Source organism: Hypanus sabinus, chromosome 10, assembly GCF_030144855.1.
Source record: "Hypanus sabinus isolate sHypSab1 chromosome 10, sHypSab1.hap1, whole genome shotgun sequence".
Classification (NCBI taxonomy): domain Eukaryota; kingdom Metazoa; phylum Chordata; class Chondrichthyes; order Myliobatiformes; family Dasyatidae; genus Hypanus; species Hypanus sabinus.
This window is the reverse complement of record NC_082715.1, coordinates 123388275-123413896: the sequence shown is the minus strand read 5'-3', so window position 1 is coordinate 123413896 and position 25622 is coordinate 123388275. Positions and strand designations below refer to the sequence as shown.

The window sequence follows — 25622 nt, the reverse complement described above, 5'->3', positions numbered from 1 at the left end:
ATGAGAACAAAACTAACATTACCCTTCATCCAAACTGGCAAAGCAAGAAAACCAAAATGAATAATAACCAGTTCATCTGGAGAACCAGATTGATAACTTGTGTCTTCAAGTCTGTCTGGTGTGCAGTAGAACATGAGAAGATCTTTCAGTACGGTCTAATTTCAGTTAAAGATCAAGGGAATTTTTATATATACAATACTGTACAAGAGTCTTAGGCATCCTAGCTATATATGTGTTTGCCCAAGACTTTTGCATAGTACTGTATATTGGTTAAAATAGGAATGTGGTTCCACACGGTAGGCTTATTCAGAAAGTCAGAAGGCATGGGATCCAGGGAAGTTTGGCCAGGTGGATTAAGAATTGGCTTGCCTGCAGAAAGCAGAGGGTCACGGTGGAGGGAGTACATTTGAATTGGAGGGTTGTGACTAGTGGTGTCCCACAAGGATTGGTTCTGGGACCTCCTACTTTTCATGATTTTTATTAACGTCCTGGATGTGGGGGTAGAAGGGTGGGTTGGCAAGTTTACAGACGACACAAAGGTTGGTGGTGTTATGGACAGGGTAGAGGATTGTCGAAGATTGCAGAAAGACATTGATAGGATGCAGAAGTGGGCTGAGAAGTGGCAGATGGAGTTCAACCTGGAGAAGTGTGAGGTGGTACACTTTGGAAGGACAAAGTGAAAGGCAGAGTACAATGTAAATGGCAGGATACTTGGTAGTGTGGAGGAGCAGAGGGATCTGGGGGTACACGTCCACAGATCCCTGAAAGTTGTCTCACAGGTAGATAGGGTAGTTAAGAAAGCTTATGGGGTGTTAGCTTTCATATGTCAAGGGATAGAATTTAAAAGTCGTGAGGTAATGATGCAGCTCTATAAAACTCTGGTTAGGCCACACTTGGAGTACTGTGTCCAGTTCTGGTTGCCTCACTATAGGAAGGATGTGGAAGCATTGGAAAGGGTACAGAGGAGATTTACCAGGATGCTGCCTGGTTTAGAGAGTATGCATTATGATCAGAAAATTAAGGGAGCTAGGGCTTTATTCTTTGGATAGAAGGAGGATGAGAGGAGACATGATAGAGGTATACAAGATATTAAGAGAAATAGATAGAGTGGATAGCCAGCGCCTCTTCCCCAGGGCACCACTGCTGAATACAAGAGGACATGGCTTCAAGGTAAGGGGAGGGAAGTTCAAGGAGGATATTAGAGGAAAGTTTTTTACTCAGAGAGTGCTTGGTGAGTGGAATGCACTGCCTGAGTCAGTGGTGGAGGCAGATACACTGGTGAAATTTAAGAGATTACTAGACAGGTATTTGGAGGAATTTAAGGTGGGGGGTTATATGAGAAGCAGGGTTTAAGGGTCGGCACAACATTGTGGGCCGAAGGGCCTGTAATGTGCCGTACTAGTCTATGTTCAAACAGAAATGAGAGTACTTAGCTTTGTATTAACTCAGTTGTATTAATTGTTTTTTGGTAAACGGAATGACGTAACACACCGTATTGTGCTAAAGTCTTAGGCACTCTAGCTATATATATGTGACAGGACTTCCACACGGTACTGTATATATATTTATACATTGGATAGGCAACAATCCATCGCAAGTGATGAAATATTGGTAGGGGAATACTGTAGAGAAATTCATCTTCAATGAGTAAAATTTTTAAAAATTGAGTTTTACAGTGTCATATAGGTCAGATAGAGATATCTAATTGACACATTTAATTATTTGGGATATTTCTATCACAATCCAACAGAGGCTACGGGTAGAGAAAAAAACTACACTTACCATCACCTCCTGTTCACGTGACAGAACTGTTCTTGAAGCCCAGGGAGTACCCTACAGAATAGCACCAGGTTGGAAGGGGCTATGAATAAGATGATCAGTAATTAAATCAGATAAATGTTTAACAATAAAGAGGGATTTCAGAAGTATTGTGAGAAACATCAAGGTGATATGGAGACTGAAATCCCTGGAGAGCACGTTCAACGAGCTGCCACAGGGCTGAATTCTTTGGAGCTGGATGATTTGTCACTTTCTGTAAAAGTGTAAAACAAAACCCAATCATTTCAGAATTCGTTAAATACGAGATAGTCCAGTGGTGCCTCAGTCCAATTTGGCTTGCAAAGAAATGCTAGCTACATTGGTACAGAACCATGAAAACAAGCGGGATTTAGATTTGGCTTTGTAAGGAACAGGGATTTGATTTGCTTCAGCAAAAGCAGCTTTTGGAGGTCTGAAAATAGATGAGAATTTTGGAAAGGTCAACGAGGTGGTTATTCCTTAAGTGGTATTAAGAAGCCCTGACAGGGGTAGAAACTCAAATTTGGATAGACTAAATAAACATAGCCTTTTTTCCCACTTACCTATTTGGAAATTATTCACAGATGTAACATTTTATATAAAATAGATTTTTAAAGTAATTTTTTAATTGGACACTCTGTTTTATTCAAGTGAAGAGTTTTTGTTTGAATTTCATGAGTTGCCTATAACATTTCAAAGCCAACAAAGGAAAGGAAAAGCCTGGAATTTGAACCCATTTTCACTTTCACATACAAAGGACATATTCATTTCAGTAAGATCTCACCTGCTAGCACTTCCTGGCGAAAGGGCAGTGGAAACATCAGGAGACTGGTCTGTACTCTGCCATGCTTGACTAATATCAGCAGACTTGACACTTGCCCTGTTTCAGTCACGTGCCTAAGGTTTGTGCAGTGCGAGGTTCCTCCACTGCTGGCACAATTGGTGCTTTGGAGGTGACCTACACTAGCAGAAAACTAGAAGCAGATCTCACAAGGGCCAGCAATGAGACAGAGAAGTCTTACCGCATCTGCCTTCTGAGATGATCAGTCTCTGTAACTTTAATGAAGCAAACAAACTATGCGCGGCCTGCTGGGATCCTTTCATCAGTTTATCCCTCGTACTGGCTTGGGCCTACTTGTGGCTTGGGAGATGATTAGGCCAAAACATAATAATGCACCAGACACACAGGAGAATGCGATGTTTCAGCTCCTTGCTTCCATTTCAGCTTTTTCTGCTGCGGGACTGTGACTGCAGTTGCAAGAGTTTCTGAAACTCTGATCACTAACATGGCTGCCGCTGGCTTGGCAAGCAGCTCCCAATAGGGACAACAGTTAAATACCAATTCCAGTGGAGTCCTGCCCCACTTCATAATTTGTTTCCTTAAGATCTAAGTGAGAAATATCACTAAACACAGCACGTTTCTCACAGCCAAAAGACCAGTTTCTAGGCAAATGAAACAATTGAAAGTGCTAAGTATCACATCGTATTGAAGTTGCTCTTAACTGTAAATAAGTTACTCTGATGTGTGTGTGGGGGTAGAGTATTAAAAATGAAACATGAAGCTATCTTTTAATGTTAAAAGGGTGTATATTTGTAAAGAAAATTCAGTTTTCAAAGCTAACAGTTGAGGAACTGAAATGAATAGATGGAATTATAAGTAAATACAGATTGTTACACACAGACATTAAAAAAATTAAAATCTTTTTCCATCTTTGTTTGATTTGTTCAATCATTTAAATGTTATTATGAAATTACGTGTGACACTAAATCAGCTCCCTGTGCCTTTAGTTGCTAGAGAAATATAAGCCGTGGGCAGTAATTAGCCTGACCGGGTTTGTCCTGCTTGCTGAGAACAAGATGTACCTGGTTTAGTTTCCACATTATGGATAGATAACAGTGACGTAATTGTACTGAAAAAGCTTCATTAGAGATGCAGGTCCTCCATGCCATTGCTGGGGTATTACAGTATCTGTTTCTGCAGGGTTTCCTGTATCCAGTGCTCTCTGCTGTTTTCTTGGTACCATCAGGAGTGAAGTGAATCAGCTGCAGACTGGCTTCCACGATGGTGGAGACCAAGGTGGATCTTTTCAGCACTTCTGGCAAGTGATTCGGCCTTGTTTATAGCATTTGCCTCCTGGTCCCCACCATTGCTCAAGATAACAACGCTCTTGGAACCTGCTCCTCTCATTAGCTATTTCATTGACCATCATGACTGTATGTGGAAGGTCTTTCACATTATTTGTGAGGTTAGATAGCTGTCTATTGCTTGCCATGTTTTTTTTCTATTTGGTACACAAGTAGTTCTTCGTTACAGCTTCACTCAACTGCACTCCATAAGACCAAAAGACATAGGAGCATAATTAAGCCATTCGACCCATTGAGTCTAGCCTGCCATTCACTCATGGCTTATTTTTTACCCTTTCAACCCCATTCTCCTGTCTTCTCATAACCTTTGATGCCCTTACTAATCAAGTACCTATCAACCTCCGCTTTAAATATACCCAATGATTTGGCCTCTGCAGCCATCTGTGACAATGAATTCCACAGACTCACCACCATCTGGCTAAAGAAATTCCCCATCTCTGTACTAAAGGGATGTTCTTGTATTCTGAGGTTCTGCCCTATGGTCCTAGACTTCCCCACTACTAGAAACATCCACTCCATGCCCACTCTCAATGTTAGGTAGATTTCAATGCAATCGCCCATTACTTTTCTAAATTCCATCGAGTACAGGACCAGAGCCATCAAATGTTCTACAAATGTTAATCCCTTCATTCCCAGGGCACTCTCCAATGCCAGCACATCCTTTCTTACTGCTCCCAATACTCCAAATCCAGTTTGAGCAGTGCTTTGTCAAGCCTCAGCAATACATCCTTGCTTTTATATTCTAGTCTTGAAAGGAATACTAACATTGCATTTGCCTTCCTCACTACTGACTCACCCTGCAAGTTAAGCCTTAAGGAATCTGCGCTAAATCCCTTTGCACCTCCGATTTCTGAATTCACTCCCCCTTTGAAAATGATCTACATCTTTATTCTTTCTACCAAAGTGCATAACTATACAATTCCCTACACTTTATTCCGTCTGCCATTTCTTTGCCCATTCTCTTAATCTAAGTCCATCTCCAGACTCCCTGCTTCCTGAACACTGCCTGCCCCTCCATCTATCGTTGTATCATCTGCAAACTTAGTCACAAAGTTATCAATTCTGTCATCCAGATCATTAACATATAACGTAAGAAGTATCAAACCCAACACTGATCCCTGCAGAACACCACTAGCCACTGGCAGCCAACCAGAAAATGCCCTTTGCCTTCTGCCAGTCAGCCAATCTTCAGTCCACACTAGTAATTTTCCTGTGGTACCGTAGCCTATCGTTCAGCAGTCTCATGTGCAGCACCTTCAGGAAATCCAAAGCATCCACTGGCTTTTTGTCTATCCGCCTTGTTATTTCCTCAAGTAATTCCAATAGATCTGCAAGGCATTTTTCCTTGAACCAGCCACCGAGGTAAGCGGCAATGGTGGAAGAAGGGATATGCCAGGTCGAGAAGTTACAGTTTGTGGTGATGCGCATTTCTGCTGCTGCTCCCTGCAGCACATCATCAATGCCCAGTTTTCAGTTGCCAGAGCTGATCTGAGCCTATCCCCTTTGGCTTGCTTAAGGTACGTCACCGATATGATGGAGGTGTCCTCGTGATAAGGTATCAACAGTCTCCACAAGGACTGTGTTGTGGCTATCTGTTAATGTTGACATATTTCTGTCGCAGGTAGATCAGTGACGATGAGGTCAAGTGGATTGATCCATCTCATTCACTAATTTGCTACTTCACCTTTATATCCTTCAGGACTTGGCCTTTACAAGTGTGACTGAGTCATACTTGGTGATGGACATAGAAGTTCCCCTCCCTCAAGACAATCTGTGCCCCTTCTATAGTGAATGCATCTTCCGAGTGTCATTTAGCATGGAAGAGCACTGATTCCTCATTCAAAGGGAGACAGTCAGCAGTAACCATGTTTGACCTTAGGACCTGGAGTCAGCGTTAGGTATTCCACAGCTGACTCCCTCTGCCTGTGTACCACAAAACCTCCACCTCTGGTGGATCTGTCCTGCGGGTGGGACAAGAGCTCCTCACAGATTATGATGGAGAGTCTGGCATATTCTCTGTAAGTTATGATTATGTGCTTCTGATTCTGTCTGTATCAGACTAGTCTGTGGGACAAATCACTTATTTTAAATACCAATCTGCAGGTGTTCGGAGCAGTGACTTAGTAATGTGAGTGGGACTGGGAGTAAATTTTCCATGTTTGAAAAGATTGCTCCTCTTGTTAAATGGAGTAGTATGTCATAGCTGGGTGACTGAATGAGTCATGTGACTGATTGGCTGAACCACTTCAAATACGTTTAACAGTCATCTGCATAGGGTGGTCCAAACTCTCTTACGGGTCAGACCAGTAAGGAGGCAGCTTTTCTCCCTGGCCTTTAAAATTGGAAATGGGTCATGGGGAAAGTATTGTGAATCTCAAGAACATTCATCAGGAGCATCTGAGCTTAAATCTTAGTACAGAACAGTACAGGCCCTTTGGCCCACTATGTTGTGTGGTATTTTTAACCTATTCCAAGATCAATCTAATGCCCTCCATTTTTCTTCCATCCATGTCCTATCTAAAGGTCTCTTGAATGTCTCTAATGTATCTGCCTCTACGACTACCCAGGGCAACATGTTCCGCACACCTACCAGGATCTGTGTAAAAAAAAAAACACTTTGCTTCAGACATCCCCATTTCCCCCCACCCCCCCCCCCCCATATTTCCATCTAATCACCTTAAAAGTATGTCCTCTCAAATTAGTCCTCACCTCCCGGGGAAAAAGGCATTGGCAGCCCACCCTCTCTATGCATCTTACAGCCTTATCAAGTCTGCTCACAACCTCCTTTGCTCCAAAGGGAAAATCCCTAGTTCATTCACTCTTTCCTCATAAGACATGCTTCCTAATCCAGACAACAACTGGTTAATCTCTGCACCCACTCCAAAGCCTCCACATCTTTTCTATAATGAGGTGACCAGAACTGTAAACATTCCAAGTGCAGTGTAAACAGACTCTTATAGAGCTGCAACAAATACCTTGCAGCTTTTGAACTCAATCCTCCAACCAATTAAGGCCAACACACCATTCACCTTCTTAATCACCTTATCAACTTCCCTGGCAACTTTGAGGGATCTATGGATGTGGATCCCAGGATCCCTCGATTCCTCCCCACCACTAAGAGTCCTGCCATTAACTTTGTACTCTGCCTTGAAATTCAACCTTCCAAAGTATATCACTTTATACTTCTCCGGATTGAACTCCATCTGCCACTTCTCAGCCTTTGCATCCAGACAATGTCCTGTTGTAACATACAATAACTTCCTACACTATCCACAACATCACCAACCTTCTTATCACCTGCAAACTTATTCACCCACCTTTCACTTCCTCATCTAAGTCATTTATAAAAATGACAGTGAGCAGGGACTCCAGAACAAATCCCTGTGGAACGCCACTGGTCGCAAACCTCCAGATGAAAATGCTTCATCTGCTACCACTCTGACTTCTGTGAGCAAGATAATTTCATACCCATGGAGCCCAGTTTCCCTGGATCCCATGCCTCATGACTTGCTAAATGAGCCCGCCATGGGGACCTTGTCAAAATTCATACACCACATCCACCATTTTAACTAAATCAACTTATTTTGTCACTTGCTCAAAAAAAGTCCATCAAGCTTGTATTGCATGCCCTGCCCTTCCCCAAGCCTGTCTCTAAGAGTCCTCTCCAATAGTTTGCCCACCATTGACGTAAGACTCTCTGGTCTATAATTCGCAGGATTATCCTTATTACCTTTCTTGAAAAAAGGAATAACGTTTGCCATCCTGCAATCTTCTGGTACTACTCCTGTGCTCAGTGAGGATACAAAGATCACCACCAGTGGTGTAACAATCTCTTTTCTTGCTTCCCATGGAAGCTATTCTAATTTTTTTCTAAGTTCCAACACTGCCTTTTTCCTATTCTTGACATGTTCCAAAACATTAGCTGGTTTTATGCTGACTTGACATTTGCCAAGTTTCCTCTCACTGGTGAATACTGAAGCAAAGGATTCATTAAGGATCTCCCCTACTTACTCCAACTCCAGGCACATTTCCTCTTTTATCCCTTATCAGTCTTAGGCTCACTCTGGTCATCCTCCTGTTCTTCAGATATGTGCAGAATGCCATGGTGGTTTCCTTAATCCTATTCACCAGGGCCTCCCACTTCTCCCTTCTAGCTCTCCCAAATCCCTTCCTAAGCCTTAAGTATGTTTCTTTCTTCCTCTTAACTAAATATTCCACCTTTCGTGTCAACCATGGTTCTTTCACCCTACCATTCTTCCCCTGCCTCAAAAGGATGAACCAAATGCAAGTGCTCCCCGAACAACCTCCATTCCATTTCATACAAGGCAAGTGTGTGTCGCCTCACCAAGCACCCTGTGGAGGAGTTTGCCGAACCCACATTGCCCTTGTTTCTCACTTCAGAGCCAAACAAATGCAAATTATCCTCAGTCTCAAAGGCAGAAGGAGGAAGAGATTCAGCCTAAAGCTTGGGGGCAGCCACCTTTCTGTTACGATCTGTGTTGAAATGCTTTGGGCAGTCAAATTTTGCGTATGTACTTTATGACATACAAACCCAGACCATTTGTCCCTGACCTCCGGCTGGCGTGTTCATCGAAATACGTAACTTCTCACTTTGGCAGTCTGATGTACTTACCAGCTTCAAGCAGACTTTGGTTATTCCGGTGTCTAAGAAGAACGTGGTATCTGCTGCAATGACTATCGTCCAGTAACACTTACATCTACTGTGATGAAGTGCTTTGAGAAGTTGGTGATGAAACCAATCAACTCCTGCCTGAGAAGTGACTTGGATCCGCTCCAATTTGCCTACCGGTACTACAGAATCACAACAAAATCCATTTCACTGGCTCTTCACTCAACCCTGGATCATCTGGACAGCAAAGGTGCATACATCAGGATGCTCTTTATTGACTACAGCTTGGCACTCAATACTAACATCTCCTGAAAATGAATCAATAAGCTTCAAGACCTTGGCCTCAATACCTACTTGTGCAATGGATCCTTGATTTCCTCACTTGCAGACCTCAGTCAGTTCAGATTGATAACATCTCCTCCACGATCTCCAACAGCACAGGTACTCCCAAGGTGGTGTGCTTAGCCCCCTGCTCTACTCAGTTTATGACTGTTCCAATGTTATATTTAACTTTGCTGATGACACTACTGTTGTTGGCTGAATCAAAAGTGGTGACAAATCAGCATACAGGAGAAAAACTGAAAATCCAGCTAAGGGGTGCCACAACACTAAGCTCTCACTCAATGTCAGCAAGATCAAGGAGCTGATTATTGACTTCAGAGGGAGGAAATTGAAGAGTTCTCATCAGGGATCAGAGGTGGAGAGGGTCAGCAACTTTAAATTCCTCAGTGCTATCATTTCAGAAGCTATGTCTTAGGTCCAGCACATAACTGTAATTATGAAGAAAGCACAGCAATGTCTCTACTTCCTTAGAAGTTTGCGAAGACTTGGCATGACACCTAAAATTTTCACAAACTTCCATAGGTGTGCAGTGGTTGCATCACAGCCTGACATGGAAACACCATCAGAAAATCCTACAAAAAGTAGTGGATACGTCCCAGTCCATCATAGGTGAAGCCCTCCCTACCATTGAGCATACCTACATGAAACACTGTCGCAAGAAAGCGGCATCCATCTTCAAGGACCCCCACTTCCCAGGCCATGCTTCCTTCTCACGGCTGCCATTATAAAGAAGGTGCAGGAGCCTCAGCACCTCCACCACCAGATTCAAGAACAGCTATTAACCCTCAACCATCAGGCTCTTGAGCCAGTGGAGATAACTTCACTCAGCTTTACTCACCCTTTCATTGAACTGTTTCCACAACCTGCACACTCACTTTCAAGGACTCTTCATCTCGTGTTCTTGATACTTAGTGCTTATTTAATTATTTTTTAACTTTTGTATTTGTACACTTTGGTGTCTTTTGCACTTTGGTTGTTTGTCTGTCCTGTTGGGAGGTCTTTCATTGACTCTGTAATGTTTCTGCAAGAAGATGAATTTCAGGGTTGTATGTGGTGACATATATTTGTACTTTGATAATAAATTTACTTTGAACTAACCTAATACAGTTTACAATATCTGTTGTAGGACTTCAACACTGGTGACTTGGTCAGACTACTTAGATCCAACTATACTAATAACAAAATGATTAAATCTTATTGAAAAGGTTACATCGCCAATATAAATGTTAACAATGAAATGTCAGCAACATACAATCAAGATGATCCCAATAAATTATATATTATTCTTTAAAGTCTCTCCTACAAAAAATTACATAACATCAATTATACATCTTTCTTTATAGTAACAGGAAGTCCTGGGCTGACAGTGAAGCAACTGAAAGGAAACCCAGTATAGGAGATGATTTCATTTCCACTCTACAATGAAATCTTCCAAAATGAGAGACTTAAGGCCTCATGAGTTGCAAAGGAAGATTTTTATAATCTGTCTGTTTCAGTGGAGAAATTAGGCTACTGTTCCTGTTTATAGAGTTCTTAAGAAGGGCCTCAATGTAGGAGGTCCTTTGGTTGGCTGCACATCACTCTAATGTCATTGTTGAGTCAGAGAGAACACTGCAGAGACTTCAGTACATAGACTTAAAATACATCTGAGTACAGAGTTAATTTTTTACCCTTTAACCTCCATGCTAGTTAATACTATTTTGCCATATTTTCTTTCAGATCACCTTGAAATTTTGAAGTCATTCTACAAATCTTGCATTGCAACTTGTGGGTCTACACTTCATTTGTAGGCAGGCAGAGTTATAATAGAATATTGCAGATACAGTTTGGTGATCACAATGTAATTTTAGGCAAACTAACAAACTAAGTGACTACTATGAGAGGTTTATTTGTCTTAAGTTTTCTGACCAGATTCAGATATCATTTGAATGCAAGTGCTTGTTAGCAAATTAGGCAGAAATAATACAGTGCACCGATAATTTAATTAAATTTGGTTATCTGGGCTATATAAAGAGTGTGTATGTTTGAAGGGAGGGGATGGTGTGTGTGTGTGTGTGCGCGTCCGTCTGTCCGTCCGTCCTTTGGATGAGAGGATCGAAAGTATTGTAGTATTTGTGAGGTGTATGTTTGTTTGACATTAGGGGTATTGACAGGTGGGTGGTGATGTATGAAGTGGGTAGGGAAGGTATGTTCGGACAGAGTGGAACAGGCTTTAGTATGCCTATGCCTGTTACCTCTGGCGGGACAGGTTTGTATGGGATCTGTCATCCGACTGTCCACTTCCAGCAGCCCCCATTGTCTCTGCACCTCATCCAGGACTGGATCCCATCACATGCTTCTGAAGAATGATCGGGCTCTCATTACCATTGGCTGACTCAGATGTCTGTCGACTCACTTCTTTTTAATCCAACCAATCTCTGGCATTAATAATAAACAAAAATCAATGGTTACGGGAAAGGAAGATTCATTATAAATAAGCACATCACTTTTCCTGGTAGCTGCTCACAGATGGGTCTAAAACCAGCTGACTCCAGTAGAAGGATCTTGCCCTGATTAAAGTTCCTTCTCTGTTAGATCCTGGAGAGTCTTGATGACGTGCACTGGCTGACTCTGTGCATATTCCTGAAGTCCGCTGCCCATCTGTTGGTGCAGGCTGGCAGCCAGCTTGGCAGTCACTGCCCGCATGTTAACACTTCCGCCTTTGATCACGCCGCTCCCAGTCATGTTGCCCACCAGGTACCACAGCACAGGTAGAACATACCTCTCCACCGCTTGAGGCCTCCGCTGATAGGCCGGCAGCACCAGGGCTGCAGGCAAGAAAGAAACAAGAATACTCAGGGAGAACACCACTTCCAACAACAGTCTGACCCAGTTACATGCCGACAGGGATTAGACCAAATGCCCAGAAACATCAATCCCGCCTTCATTTTCCCACTCATGTCTTTGAAGAGGATAAAGAAGCTTTACGTGGCCAAAGCCCCAAGATTTGCACATCCTTTCTGCTCTCTCCGAAAGATTCAGCAGCATAAGTTATTGCGCTGAAAATCCAGTCATCAAGTGGATCATGAGTTCAACTCCCTCCACAGTAACTGGGGCAATGAAAAGTCAAACTACTAGTTTCTCAGTTCAAACTAATTAAATTTGAAAATTAACCATAACCATATAACAATTACAGCACGGAAACAGGCCACCACGGCCCTTCTAGTCCGTGCCAAATGCTTACTCTCACCTAGTCCCACTGATCTGCACTCAGCCCAAAACCCTCCGTTCCTTTCCTGTCCATATACCTGTCCAAATTTTTTTTAAATGACAAAATCGAACCTGCCTCTACCACTTCTACTGGAAGCTCGTTCCACACAGCTACCACTCTGAGTAAAGAAGTTCCCCCTCGTGTTACCCCTAAACTTTTGCCCCTTAACTCTCAACATGTCCTCTTGTTTGAATCTCCCCTACTCTCAATGGAAAAAGCCTGTCCACATCAACTCTATCAATCCCCCTCATTATTTTAAACACCTCTATCAAGTCCCCACTCAACCTTCTATGCTCCAAAGAATAAAGACCTAATTTTAAGTAATACTTTCAAATATAATTGTTTCATGGTCACAAGTTATGACCGTGGAACCACTGCTTAAACCTAGCTGCTTTACTAATGACTTTTAGTGAAACGTTATGATCTGATATATGGGTGTCCCAGATTCATAGCAACAATTCACTCTTACAGTTCCCTAAGATGCCCAGCAAGTCATCAGATTGAAGCAAAGCCCTCGTTCTGTGGATGAAGAAAAGTAAACACCACCCCATTTCTACCTCGCCAGTTGAGTTGACAGCACAGATGGAGGTCATTTGGACAATCAAATTTATACTGTTTATGTAGGATGATTCTGTCCATCCCATTCCCCCACCCTTTTGCCGATGCTCTGCACATAACTTAGTCTTCTTCTCCTGCCTCTTGAAGACCCCGACTAATTCTGGGCTCCCTGTCACAGTTAAACCTTTGACTCTGCATCCTGACATGATTGGCTTTTGCCTCACCTGCGAGTCGCTCCGTGACGTCGTGCCTTGCCTGGCCGTTGATGAACTGCACTCGGCTGGCGAAGGGCTGAAGCAGCAGCAAGTTGTCTTTACGGAGACAGCAAACCAGTGGTAATCAGTGTTACATACGCATGGGCTAGGTTACTGATCAACAAATAGAGAAAGGGAGATAGGGCGAGACCCAGCCAATGTCATGACGTCACCAGTACAGTGGTGGCACCCAGCATAATAAGGGTGCAGAAGAAATAAATTCTCAAACCTTATGAACCCCTTTGCAGGGACTCAGTATACATGATAGTGGCTTTTAAGAGGCATTTGGAACAAAGAGAATAGAGGGTCATGGATCAGGTGCAGGGCAGTGGGATTAATTCAATTTGACACCACTGTTGGCAGAGACATCGTGGTCCAAAAGGCCTGTTCTTGCCGTACACTGTTCTGTGCTCTTTGCTCTATTTAAGTACAACATTGCTTGGCCAGATTCCTTTCACTCTTTCTCAAATATTATAGCCAGGAGAGTAATTCAGAGCTTCAATCCCCTGCTGACACTTTCCCTTGACTGATTCCTCCTTTAAAATCTTCTCAGTTCCTGTCCTGTAGCACTTGTGCCCCTGGGGAACCACTTTACTGGTGGGCAATGAAACAAGTCGGCCACGATCCTTGGAATCAAATAAACAGTGCACAGGAGGAGACCATTTGGTCCAGTTTGTCCAGGCTGATCAACAGGAGCCATTGAGACCAATCTCACTCTCCAGCTCTGGTCTGCTGGTCACAGTACTGGTGCTCAGCAAGGTACTGTTTCAATGGGGTGAGGCTTTCCACCCACACTACACGATAAGCTCCAGACGTAAGGAGGTTACAAAGGGGTATAAATAGGTTAAGTGATTGGCAAATGGACCTAAGGTGTGAAATTTTCTATTATGGCAGGAAAAACAAAAATGTAATTTTATCTAAATGGTGAGGGATTAGAGATCTGTGTGGTTCAGGAGGGATGTCAGAGTCCTATCGCAAAAAGCTAGTATACAGGTAGAGAAAGCAATGAAGAAAGCTAAAATACAGTTAAAGTGTGGATTGAAAAGTTATGATTCAGTTACATAAAACTCTTGGTGAGACTATATCTGGAGTACTGTGTGGTTAGTATGGATTAAATTCTATCTGTTTCATGCAAAGGGGGGATGAATATTCAATAAATAGACAACAAGGTCCTATCCATTTTATGGATTATTAGTTATAAAATAAAAATCATTCATAGGAAGATCCCAAGAGTGCTGGAAATACTCTGATGATAATTTATGTCTGGATCTCTTTTTAATCAGGGAGGCATTCCGAGTTGTTCTGCATCACTTATTAACTCTTTTCTAATTGATTTGACCTGGTTGAAATTTGGAGACATCTACATCCTAATTATTCTTTTTTTTTCTTTTTTTCCCACACATTCACATTCACAAAAAATATTCGAGAATCGATTACTTTATAGTTGATCCCCAATTTTTGTCCAAAGTCCAGAAATATGAGTATGACGCTATAGCTCTTTCGGATCATGCACCTTTAAGTTTAGCTTTTGAATTGAATGACATCGCTATTGCAAATTTGTCCTGGCGTTTTCCAGAAAATTTATTACAAGTCCAGACTTTGTCAAATTTATTGAGATTCAGATAAAAGATTTTTTTTCTTTCTAACAATACAGGAGATGTATCGAAATTGATTATATGGGACACGTTTAAAGCATATTTGCGTGGTCAGATAATGTCCTATTCAGCTAAGCTTAAGAAACAGACAAAAACAGAGTTAGATAAGATTTCCAAACAAATTAAAGACTTGGATAATATTTATGCAGACTCTCCTAACATTGATTTATTTAAACAAAGAGTTGAACTCCAATCACAATATAATTTATTATTAACATCCTATTGAAAGTAATTTGCTTAAATTGAAAAGTCAATTTTATGTGTTTGGAGATAAAAATAATAAGCTATTAGCATCTCAATTAAAAGCAGCTAGAGCTAAAAGACAAATTTTAAAAATTCATAAGGGAGATGGTAGTTTATCATGCAATTATGAAGATATTAATAAAATTTTTCAAGACTTTTATATGGAGCTTTATAAATCTCAGTTTCCAGTTGATTCTTCCAAAATGAATGCCTTTTTACAAAAGATTGATTTTCCTCGAATTTCTGTTGAAGATCAACAAACTCTTGATGCTCCTATTACTGAAAGTGAAATTCAGAAAGCTATTTTTTCAATGCAGTCTGGTAAAGCTCCTGGACTGGTTGGTTATTCTGTAGGATTTTATAAAATTGCTCTCTTCATATATGTTGGAAACGCTTAAAGATTCTTTTTTTTGATAGGAGAGTTACCTCCCACATTTTATGAAGCTTCCATTTCTTTAATTCTTAAGAAAGATAAAGATTCTACTGACTGTGCTTCACAGAGACCGATTTCATTATTAAATGTGGATGTTAAAATTCTCTCAAAAATAAGGGCTAATTGACTGGAGAATGTTTAGCTAAGATTATTTCTCAAGATCAGACAGGTTTTGTAAAGGGCCATTATTCCTTTTCTAATGTTTGGGGACTGTTAAATATTATATATTCATCCTTTTCTAAGGCTCCCAATGTGTCGTTTCTCTTGATGTTGAAAAGGCATTTGACAGAGTTGAATGGAAATACTTATTTAATGTTTTAGAGAAATTTGGCTTTGGTATTAACTTTAATAAGAGGATTAGAATGATATATAAAAGCCTTATTGCTACTGTTATTACTAACAATTGCATATCTCCTTTTTATCGGCTTTCACGGGGTACGAGACAAGGATGTCCATTAAGTCCTTCGTTATTTAATTTGGTGCTGGAACCCTTGATTATTGCACTTCATGAATCTAAAGATATTCATGGAATTTTTATAAATGGGACTGTTCTCTTTATGCTGGTGATCTTTTAGTTTATATTTCGAATCCTGAAGAATCTATTCCTAGTTTATTGAAACTATTAAATGATTTTAGAAAGTTTTCGGGATATAAACTAAACCTTCATAAAAGTGAATTATTTCCCCTAAACAATCCTGCTTCGATATATGATGACATGCCTTTTAGAGTTACGGACTCATTTAAATATTTAGGTATTATCATAAAGATCTTTATAAAGCTAATTTGGTTCCTTTAGAGGATTTTATGAAGCAAATATTTTGTAGATGGAATCCACTTACACTTTCCTTAGTTGGCCAAATTTATGCAGTTAAAATGATGATTTTACCAAAACTTTTATATATATTTCAAAATATCCCAATTTTTTTAAATAAGAAGTTCTTCGATCGGGTTGACTCCATTATTTCATCTTTTGTTTAGAATGATAAATATAATTTACAAAAATTAAAAAAAGATGGAGGTCTTGCTTTGCCTAATTTAAGAATGTATTATTGGGCTGTTAATATACGTTTTATGTGTTTTTGGTTATATTGGGCTGATAGAGATGAATGACTTCCATGGGCTGATTTGGAATTGAATGCTGTGAAACAGTTTCACTTACCTGCATTATTAGGAGCATCGCTGCCTGTACAACTGGCCAAAATTACTAATTTAAATTTATATCCTGTGATTAAGCAGTCATTACAAATTTTGTTCCAGTTTCATAACTTTTTTTAATCTTAAAAAATTTAAACATTCTAGTTTAATTTATCAAAATTATTTATTTAAACCTTCATTATGTGATTCTATTTTTCTTCTTTGGAGGAATAAAGGGGTTTATTCCTTCATGGATTTGTTTCAAGATGGCTGACTGATGTCTTTTGAAAAATTGGTAACTAAATACTCTCTCTCATATTCACATTTCCTGCAATATCTTCAGGTCAGCCACTTCTTACAAAAATATTTAAGTAATTTCCATATATACAAGATTCTGACCTGTTAGATATTATTTTAAAAATGAATCCTTTAGTGAAGGGTTTTATTGGGAAAATTTATAATTTATTGTTACAACAGCACAATTATCCTTCACTTAAGATTAAGCAAGATTGGGAGAGAGAGCTTAACATGACCCTGATAACAGAAGAATGGTTGTGGAATTTAAAGTTGGTCAATTCTTCTTTGATTTGTGCCAATCACTCTTTGATTCAATTTTAAATTGTACATCATTACTATCTGACAAAGGAAAGACTGTCTAAAATGCTTCCTAATGTCGATAGTCTGTGTGACAGATGTAAAACCGAGACAGCCACATTGACACATATGTTTTGGTCGTGTTCTGTATTGAAGCATTTTTGGAAGTCTATTTTCTCTACAATTTCTAAAGCTTTAAAAATTAATTTACAACCTAATAAATTGACAGTTTTATTTGGTATAATTCCTCAATATATTCATGGTATTTTTCCATCAGACCAACAAGTAATTGCATTTGTTACATTATTGGCCAGAAGGGCTATTTTGTTGAAATGGAAAGGTGCTTCTGCTCCTACTTTGATACAATGGTTTTCTCAGGTGATGCTATGTCTTAGTTTGGAGAAAATCAGAAGTCAAACTTTTGATCCTCGATTTGATTTTGAGAAAAGGTGGGGTTCATTCACCCACTACTATCATCTGATTTGAGTTAATTAATATGGTTTCCTTCCAATTTTTCTTTAAGTGGATTTGAGTTGGAGGATTGATTTTTTTTTGGAAGCTTGTATGATATATAGCTCGGGGATTGTGCTCCCAATGGGTTTTTGTTTTTGTTTTTGTTTCTTTCTCAGTCAGTTGGGTTTTTTTTAGTTAGTAGGGGTTCTTCTTTCCTCCTTTTTCTTTTAAAAACTTTATTTTTTCTTCTTATTGATATATCGCTTAGCTTTGTTAATCAGTTATTTGCTAATTTAATTCTTTATTGTACATAATGACAGATTGACTTAATGTATCTTTTTTGTTAATCTTCAATAATAATTAATAAAAAAAGATTTAAAAATGAAAATGAAGGGAGGCAGTAGTTACATTTACTCCAGGATCATACACTCAGACCCCACATATCACCGACAAAGAACCTGAGGCCTACCTATGTGATCGATCAGTGTATCAAGCACACGCAGAGCCGCCGTGTAAATGCCCGCGTTCTTCGAGTTTAAGTTGTCAGTGACAATGGTGACTATGGAATGCAGAACTCTGTGAAGGTCATCCTTCAGAACTGGGATCATGGTCACCAAAGACTGCAGGGCAAACTGGTTCACCTTCTTATTGGAATCCTGCAGCCGTGGGGTGAAGGCATCAAAAATCTGAAACATCAAACGACTGGAATTAGAGGACACGGGGCATGCTGCTCATAGCCCAGCCACTCCACACACCAACACATATGAAGTACTCATGCTCTCTTATCTTCACCTTCCCTGCGGGATGTACGTCAACATGTCTGCATGGTTACTTGCGACCCAATCAAAATCTCACAGAAAGTTTGGAAACCAAGATCTATGGTTGCTCTTCTAGCACTGTAGCCACATCATTCCAATATCCTAGAACACTTGGTGTGTATTTTCTGTGGAAGGAACAGCTGGATAGGACAAATGATTCAGAAATTCAAAGCTCCATTTTGATTGATCCCTTTTTCACTGTCTAGGAACAATGCAGGACATTTGAGACTGTTTTGTGAGGGAGGTAGGACCTCTAGATTTATTCCCCAAAATAGACTAAATTTATAATATAAAAGCCAAAAGGTCATGAGATTATCTTCATTCATTGTACCAAGCAATTTAGTACATTCCCTTATATACCAATATAAATACCACATGAACAAAACGTTGAGAAGCTGTTACACAGGCCCCAGCCCCTGAGTGTCCAGTGATCCAGGCAACCAACAGCTGGGGATAGAAGAAGGCTAAACTCTTATAAGAAACCCAGGGCCACCTCTGCTCAAAGGTCTTTCCTGGACAGGATATTCCTCCTGTTTTGTGCTGTTCCTCAAAGATTCTACCAGCAGTTTCTGCTGCCAGACTGTAAACATCCTGGCAACTACAAATTAAATTAAACCAGGTAAATTTGTTTATTATTTTCATATATACTGAGCTGCAGTGAAAAAAAGTTGCTTTAAATGCCAACCATACAAATCATCTCATCACACCAGCGCAAAGGGGAAAACAGTCACAGCATGCAGAATGTAGCTTCACAGTTACAGAGCGAGTACAGTGCAAGCGGGCAATAAGGTGAAAGCCATAGAATTTAGATTTAAAAGAGTAGAATAATTAGAATGGAAGTAAGGAACAGGTCTGCACAGAACAACGTGCAACGAGATGCCATGCTCCAGTACCATGTTCTGCTGCTGCCCAGCAGCACTCTGGAGATGTTCAATGACACGTTGAGGATTTTGCAATTGTATGGTTCCTAGAGCCACTGCCTCACCGCCCCGGTGACCTGTGTGTGACTGATCTCGGGTGCTGTCTGGAGTTTGTAATTTCTCACTGTGACGGCACGGTTTCCTCAGAGTGCTCCGCTCCTGCCAGATCCTAAAGACATGCTGGCTGGTAGGTGAACTGGTCAGTGTTAGTGAGTGGTAGGGCCTGAGAAAGTGGGAGGTGTAAATATAAATAAAGCATTCAGGTAGAACTTGTGTAAATGGGTGTTTGATGGTTGGCATGAATGAAGGGCTTAACCGCCTGTTTCTAAGCTGTTTCGTCACCTCATTAAAGGAAGAGGTAGAGGTTATGGAGGAGCTGTAGGTTTACTGGGATGCTGCCTGGATTACAGGACCATGTGCCGTAAGGAGAGGATTGGCAAACCTGGGTTGTTATCTTTGCAGAGGGAAGGCTGTACAAAGTTCAAAGTTAATTTATTACCGAAGCACATATACGCACCATATACAACCCTGAGATTCATTTTCTGAAAGGCATACTCAATAACTCCATAATGGAATAATAACCATAATCTAATTGACAAAAGACTGCATCAACTTGGTCAACAATCACTCAATCTGTGTGCAGAGGACAACAGAGCGTGCAAATACAAAAAGGAAGAAATAATAATAAATAATAAATAAATAAGGAATAAATATCAAGAACATGAGATGAAGAGTCCTTGAAAGTGAGTACATAAGTTGTGGGAATATTTCAATGATGGGGCAAGTGAAATTGAGTGAAGTTATCTCCTTTGGTTCAAGAGCCTGATGCTGAGGATTAATAATTGTTCCTGAACCTGGTGGTGTTAGTCCTGAGGCTCCTGCACTTTCTTCCTGATGGCAGCAATGAGTAGGGAGCATGGCCTGGATGTGCTCAATTATGGGAAGGGCTTTACTCATGATAGACAGGGCCATATCCATTACTTTTCCATTCAAGGGCATTGGTGTTTCCTTACCAGGCTCTACACAGACTGACAGCGGTTTGTAGCACTATGAAAGGGACAAATCATGTAGGCAGCTAGTATCTTCTTTTTCCCCCAGAGTCAAAATGCCTAATATGAGAGGAGATGCATTCAAGCTATGGGGGTAAGTTCAAAGGAGATGTGTGGAACAAGTTTTTTTATACAGAGTGATAGTTGCCTGCAATGCACTGCCAGAGGTTGCAGTGGAAGCAAATATAATAGGGATGTTCAGAAAGATGTTAGGTAAGCACGTGAAGACTGGAAATGGCGCACAAGCCCATTATTGGCTCCGTTTCTTGCCGATCTCACAAATTAAATTGAGGGAAGATTGAAATCAAAGCAAGTGCAGAAGGCAAGTGGGTATTCAGCGCTGTCTACCAGTCTCTCACTTGCTGCAGCAGAAAGGTGGCTGTGTGTGATGGCCTCTCACACTCCCCCCTCCCCCTCTCTCACCCCCTCTCCCTTCTCTCCCCCTCCCCCAACCTCCCCCTTCTCCCTCTCCCTCTCCCCCCTCTCTCTCCCCCTCTCCACCCTCACTCCCTCTCTCTCCACTCTCTCCCCCTCCCCCAACCTCCCCCTTCTCCCTCTCCCTCTCCCCCTTCTCCCCCCTCTCCCCCTCCCTATTTTGAGCAATTTTGTTTGGGACAGCCTGTGGAAAATAAACTGAGCAGAACTGAATACGCCTGGACTCTTTCAATTTTGTGTTTTATATTCTGTATTTTTTGCTCTTTTTTCATTGCTGTTTTGATGCTTTTCTTTGAACAGATTCCATGGTTTTCTTTGTTTTGTGGCTGACTGTGGAGAAGATGAATCTCAGGGTTGAATACTGCGTGCATACTTTCATAATAATAAGTGCACTTTGACTTTGAATGTGCAGAGAATGGAGGGATATGGATATTGTGTAGGTTGAGTGGATTTGTTTTGTTAAGGGTTTAATTATAAAGGACCTATCTTGTGCTGTACTGTTCTATGTTTTATGTTGAATCTACAGCACCAGAGCAAACCCACATGGAGAAAGTGTGGAAACTCTACCAGAAAAGCATCTGGAAACAGGTTCAAACACGGGTTGCTGGAGCTGTGTAACTATATTCTTCATGCTCTTCAGAGTTCCTTCACCCACGCACAGTGCCCAGACTTACGTCCACTATATTGGAGGTGACGAACCTCGGGTTGGCCTCACATTGCTCCTGCAGCTGTGAAATGCCTTGCATTCTCTCCTGGAACTCCTTGGCAGTCAACATCTTGTTCAGCTGCTTCACCTTCTCTACCATTTCGACGCCATGCAGGCTTGAATGGTGGGACGGCAACCCCAGCTGCTGTGACGTGTTCTGCTCTGTCCTGCGGAGAAAAGATCAATTAACTGCTCTGGGGTTGGGAACCGGTTTATTATTGTCATCGGTACTGAGGTAAAGTTGCTGTGAAAATTTGATAGTTTTAAAATGGCTTTCCATTTTTAAAATTCATTTTCAGCTCTAAAACTTTCCAAGAGTTGTGCAGTCTTCCAATTCTATCCTGTTATGGACCTTTAAGAATTGACAAGTATCCCTTCAGTTACCCTGGCCCTAAGAAGTAAAAATCCCTTCCTACATCAGAAACGCAATCTCCAAAAGAGCGCTGGAAGCAACCTTTGTTTGCATATCTCCCAGACAGATCATTTTATACGTAGGCACATTGAGGAAGTACAGAAGGGAAATACATTGCAGAACATGGTGTAACAGAGAAAGTGCAATGCAGGTAGCGAGGAGCATGACAAACTAGAATGGGAGATCAAAGGCTTTAATGTACGAGAGGCCTGCTCAAGGGTCTGCTGACAGCGGGATAGAAGCTGTCCTTGAGCCTGCTGTTCTCTGTCCTACTGTGGATGTTGGCAAGAAAGTTAATCTCAAGGTTGAATATGCTAACATAAATGCACTTTGATAATGAACTTAACGTTGAACTTTGAAGGTACGTGTTCTCAAGCTATTATATTTTCTGCCCAGCGAAGAGTGTGGCACACGGCCAAGTGGTTAAGGCGTTAGACTAGCAAACTGAAGGTCGTGAGTTCAAGCCCCAGATGAGGCAATGTGCTGTGTCTCTGAGCAAGGCACTTAACCACACACACTGCTCCAGTCCACCCAGCTGAAAATGGATATCAGCAAAATGCTGGGGATTAACCTCGCAATAGACTGGGGGGAGTCTTGTACTCTCAGTCGCTTCACGCCGTGGAAACCGGCGTAAGCACTGGCCTGATGAGCCTATAAGGCTCGGGACAGGACTTTATCTAACCGGTGGAGAAAAGGACGATAATGATTGGAGTGCAAGGAGTCCTTGCTATTTTGGCTGCTTTTCTCAAGACAGCGGGAAGTATAAGCAGTCAGTGGAGGATAGGCTGTTCTGCACCGCCAGTGAGTCATCTCAGAGACTTGTGACCTCTATGTCTGTGAATGACAGGAGTTGTAGGCACCTGGCAACATGACGACCTGCAGATTCATCTTCAAGACGTAACCAGACTCAGATTTAATATCATCGACCTATACGATGTGAAACTTGCTCTTTTTAATGGCAGCAGCACAGTGCAAAGACAGAAAAACGAGTCAACAGTGCAAAGAAAAGGAATAACGAGATAGTCTTCATCGACTGATGGATCACTCAGAAACCTGATGAAAGAGGAGAAGAAGCTGTTCCTAAATCACTGGACATGGGTCTTCAGGAACCTGTACCTCCTCCCTGATGGGGATAATAAGAAGAGCACATATCTCTGGTCAAGGTTGTTAGTTATTGTTGTTGTCTTCTTCAAGTATGCCTTCTTGAAAGTGTCCACCATTCTGACTTGGTAATAGAGGCAGAGAGAGATAGAGGGATAATGAGAGAGAGGCAGACAGACAGAGAAGGAGAGAGAAGTGGGGAATCAGAGATATTCAGAGTCAGAGAGGTATGGTGTTATGTATTTATTTTGAGATCGAGCACAGTAACAGGCCCTTCCAGCCCATGCTGCCCTATTGCACCCATGTAACCAATTGACTTCCTAACCCATACATCTTTGAAATACTGAAGGATACCAGAGCTCTGGGGCGAAGCCCACACAGTGTCTGGGAGAATACACAACTCCTTACAGACCGTGGTGGGAACGTGTAGCATAGAAACAGGTCATTCAGCATCCCGTGTCCACGCCAACCAGTGGGCGCCCATCTATATTAACTCTTTCCTCCACCACCTGGCCCATAACTTTCCATGCCTAGGCATAAGTGCTTGCACAGACATTTCTTAAATGCTCTCAGTCGCTCTGCTTCCACTACTATTTCAAACATTGCATTCCAGATTCAGGGTGGGATTTTACTTCTTAGAGCAGGGATAACTAAAGGCAAACCTGCCAATGGTCCAGGATGTGTAACATGTCAGAACTGGAGGGCAGCAGAACTTTTGGAAAGTATTAGACCTGAATGGGATTTATAAAATATGGAAAGACATTGTTAAAATGATTTGTTTTTCACTTACATTGAGCTTACAAGCTGATCGTTATTTTTGCTGACCAATCGGAATCACTTGAAAACTTTAGTTAAAGATTAAAGAAGAGGGTGGGGAGGAATTACTGTCCACTAGGTTTCACCTTTTTTTTAAAAAACCTTAATTTACATTAAATTGAAATGAGTAAAATTCAGGAGAAACGGAATGTTGTACATCGGTTGGGTGTCACCATTTTGCATAAGGAAAGATTGTTTTTTCCTTGTGAAGGGAATCTGGGCAAGCTTAGTAAAAGAAAAGCTGGTCTACAACATTAGCTTTACACCCTCATGGCAGGATGGTGGAGCTGGTGAAGGGGTTGGTGTTTGAGGACAGGGGACATCTTGTACAGTTGCACGGGATGTTGGTGAAGCCACACCACAAGTACTGAACACAGTTTTGGTCTCCTTACCTACAAATGGTACAGTAGCATTGGAGGCCATCCAGGCATGAGAGAATTGTCATAGCAAGTGAGGTGAGACAATTTGTATCTGTATTCCTTGGAGTTTTGAAGGCTGTGAGGTGATCTTATTCAAACATTTAAGATCCTAAGGGAGCTTGATAGGGGAGATGTTGAGATGCTTCACTAGTGGGAGAGTCATGAACAAGGGGACATCGTTGCAGAGTAAGGTCATTTAAAATTGGGGTGTGAGAAGATTTCACCTCTCAGAGGACAACCAGTCTCTGGAATTCTCTGTCCTCAAGAATGATGGAGGTCAGATCATTAGATATGTTAATGGTAAATATTTAAAAGCTTGAGGAATTGAGGGTTATGGGAAACTGATGCAAAAGAGTAGTTGAAATCAGCATAGATCATCCATGATCAAAGCAAATGGTGGGACAAGCTTGAGGGGCCTGGTGCTCTACCTCTGCTCCTAGTTACTGAGTTTTGTGAAGACAATGCCTTAAGGTTGGTTTGACAGTGACCAAGTACTGCACCATAGAGCCTCTCTGAGAAGACAGTTTAGAAAATCCCGTTTCACCAATGCAGACCAAAGTTATATGTCACCTTCCAGTGGTAAGCAGATCTTCCTGAGAATTCGAAGAGCTGTTGACCCTTGACCTGTGACCCTTCAGCGAATGATGATCTGAAGAAGCATCTCGAAGTCCCTGGATAACAATCAAGCCAGATTAACATAAAATATTTCATTATTTTGTGCTCACCAATTTTAATAAAGTTGGCACAAGAGTGGAAGAACCCCTTACTGATGATGCAGTTGACCAAACTGAGATGGTTGGGTTGGCTTGAAGCTCACAACCAAGAGACGCTAACAAGGTTCAGGAAATAAGGCGCGGCAGAAGTATGCTCAGGATTCTTTGATCAGCAGGAATGGCACCATCTTCCATGCAGCAATGTCGGCCACCACCAACATTTCCTTTTCATATGCCTGACCACTGCCACTGGAAATTAGGAAGTCAAGTTTTCCTTGGGATAAGGAAGAAAAATAACAGAAGAAGCTGGTCCAACATGGAATCTGCAAATGCCAAAGTCAGAGCTAGGGAGGCAATGCTTTATTCAGAAGAATCCACACAGTCAACTTAGCAATCATCTTGACTGTAGGAATAGGCAGGTTAGATGTCAGAAGTCATGTTGAAGAAGGAAAAATGTCAGAAGCTTCTTTCAGATTCCTCCTAAAGTCTTGTATGTTGCAGCATTTTGTGTGTTATTGAAGGTTCCAGCTCCTGCAGTCTCCTGCCCAGTAGCTGGAAGGAGAGAAGAACTCAGCTGCCTGGCCGTGGTTGCAAATGATGACGCCCATAAAACAATAACCACTAATAATCCCGACTCAGCGGGACAGTACATTGGTACAGGGGGAAGAGCTACTGCTTCATAACTCCGGAGACCTGGGATCGTTCCTGACTTCCAGTGCAGTCCGTGTGGATTTTACAGGCTCTC

At 41.4% G+C, this 25622-nt stretch overlaps 1 protein-coding gene across 7 annotated transcripts in view; it reads right to left on the bottom strand.

Moving 5' to 3' along the window:
• Positions 1-10168: 10168 nt before the first annotated feature.
• The window catches only part of LOC132401061 (TOG array regulator of axonemal microtubules protein 2-like), an 86736-nt gene continuing 71282 nt past the window's right edge, over positions 10169-25622 (bottom strand). For 4 of the 7 annotated variants that reach the window (XM_059982835.1, XM_059982841.1, XM_059982839.1 and 1 more), the window contains 5 exons: positions 24735-24835; positions 21385-21583; positions 17958-18174; positions 12947-13033; positions 10169-11721 (listed from right to left, as the gene is read on the bottom strand). In XM_059982835.1, the coding sequence (XP_059838818.1) occupies positions 11468-11721; positions 12947-13033; positions 17958-18174; positions 21385-21583; positions 24735-24835 (858 nt within the window). In that variant the 3' untranslated portion in view covers positions 10169-11467. Of the gene's footprint in view, positions 11722-12946; positions 13091-17957; positions 18175-21384; positions 21584-24734; positions 24836-25622 lie in introns of those variants that run through there. The other 3 variants (XM_059982836.1, XM_059982837.1, XM_059982840.1) reach the window with 3 other exon arrangements.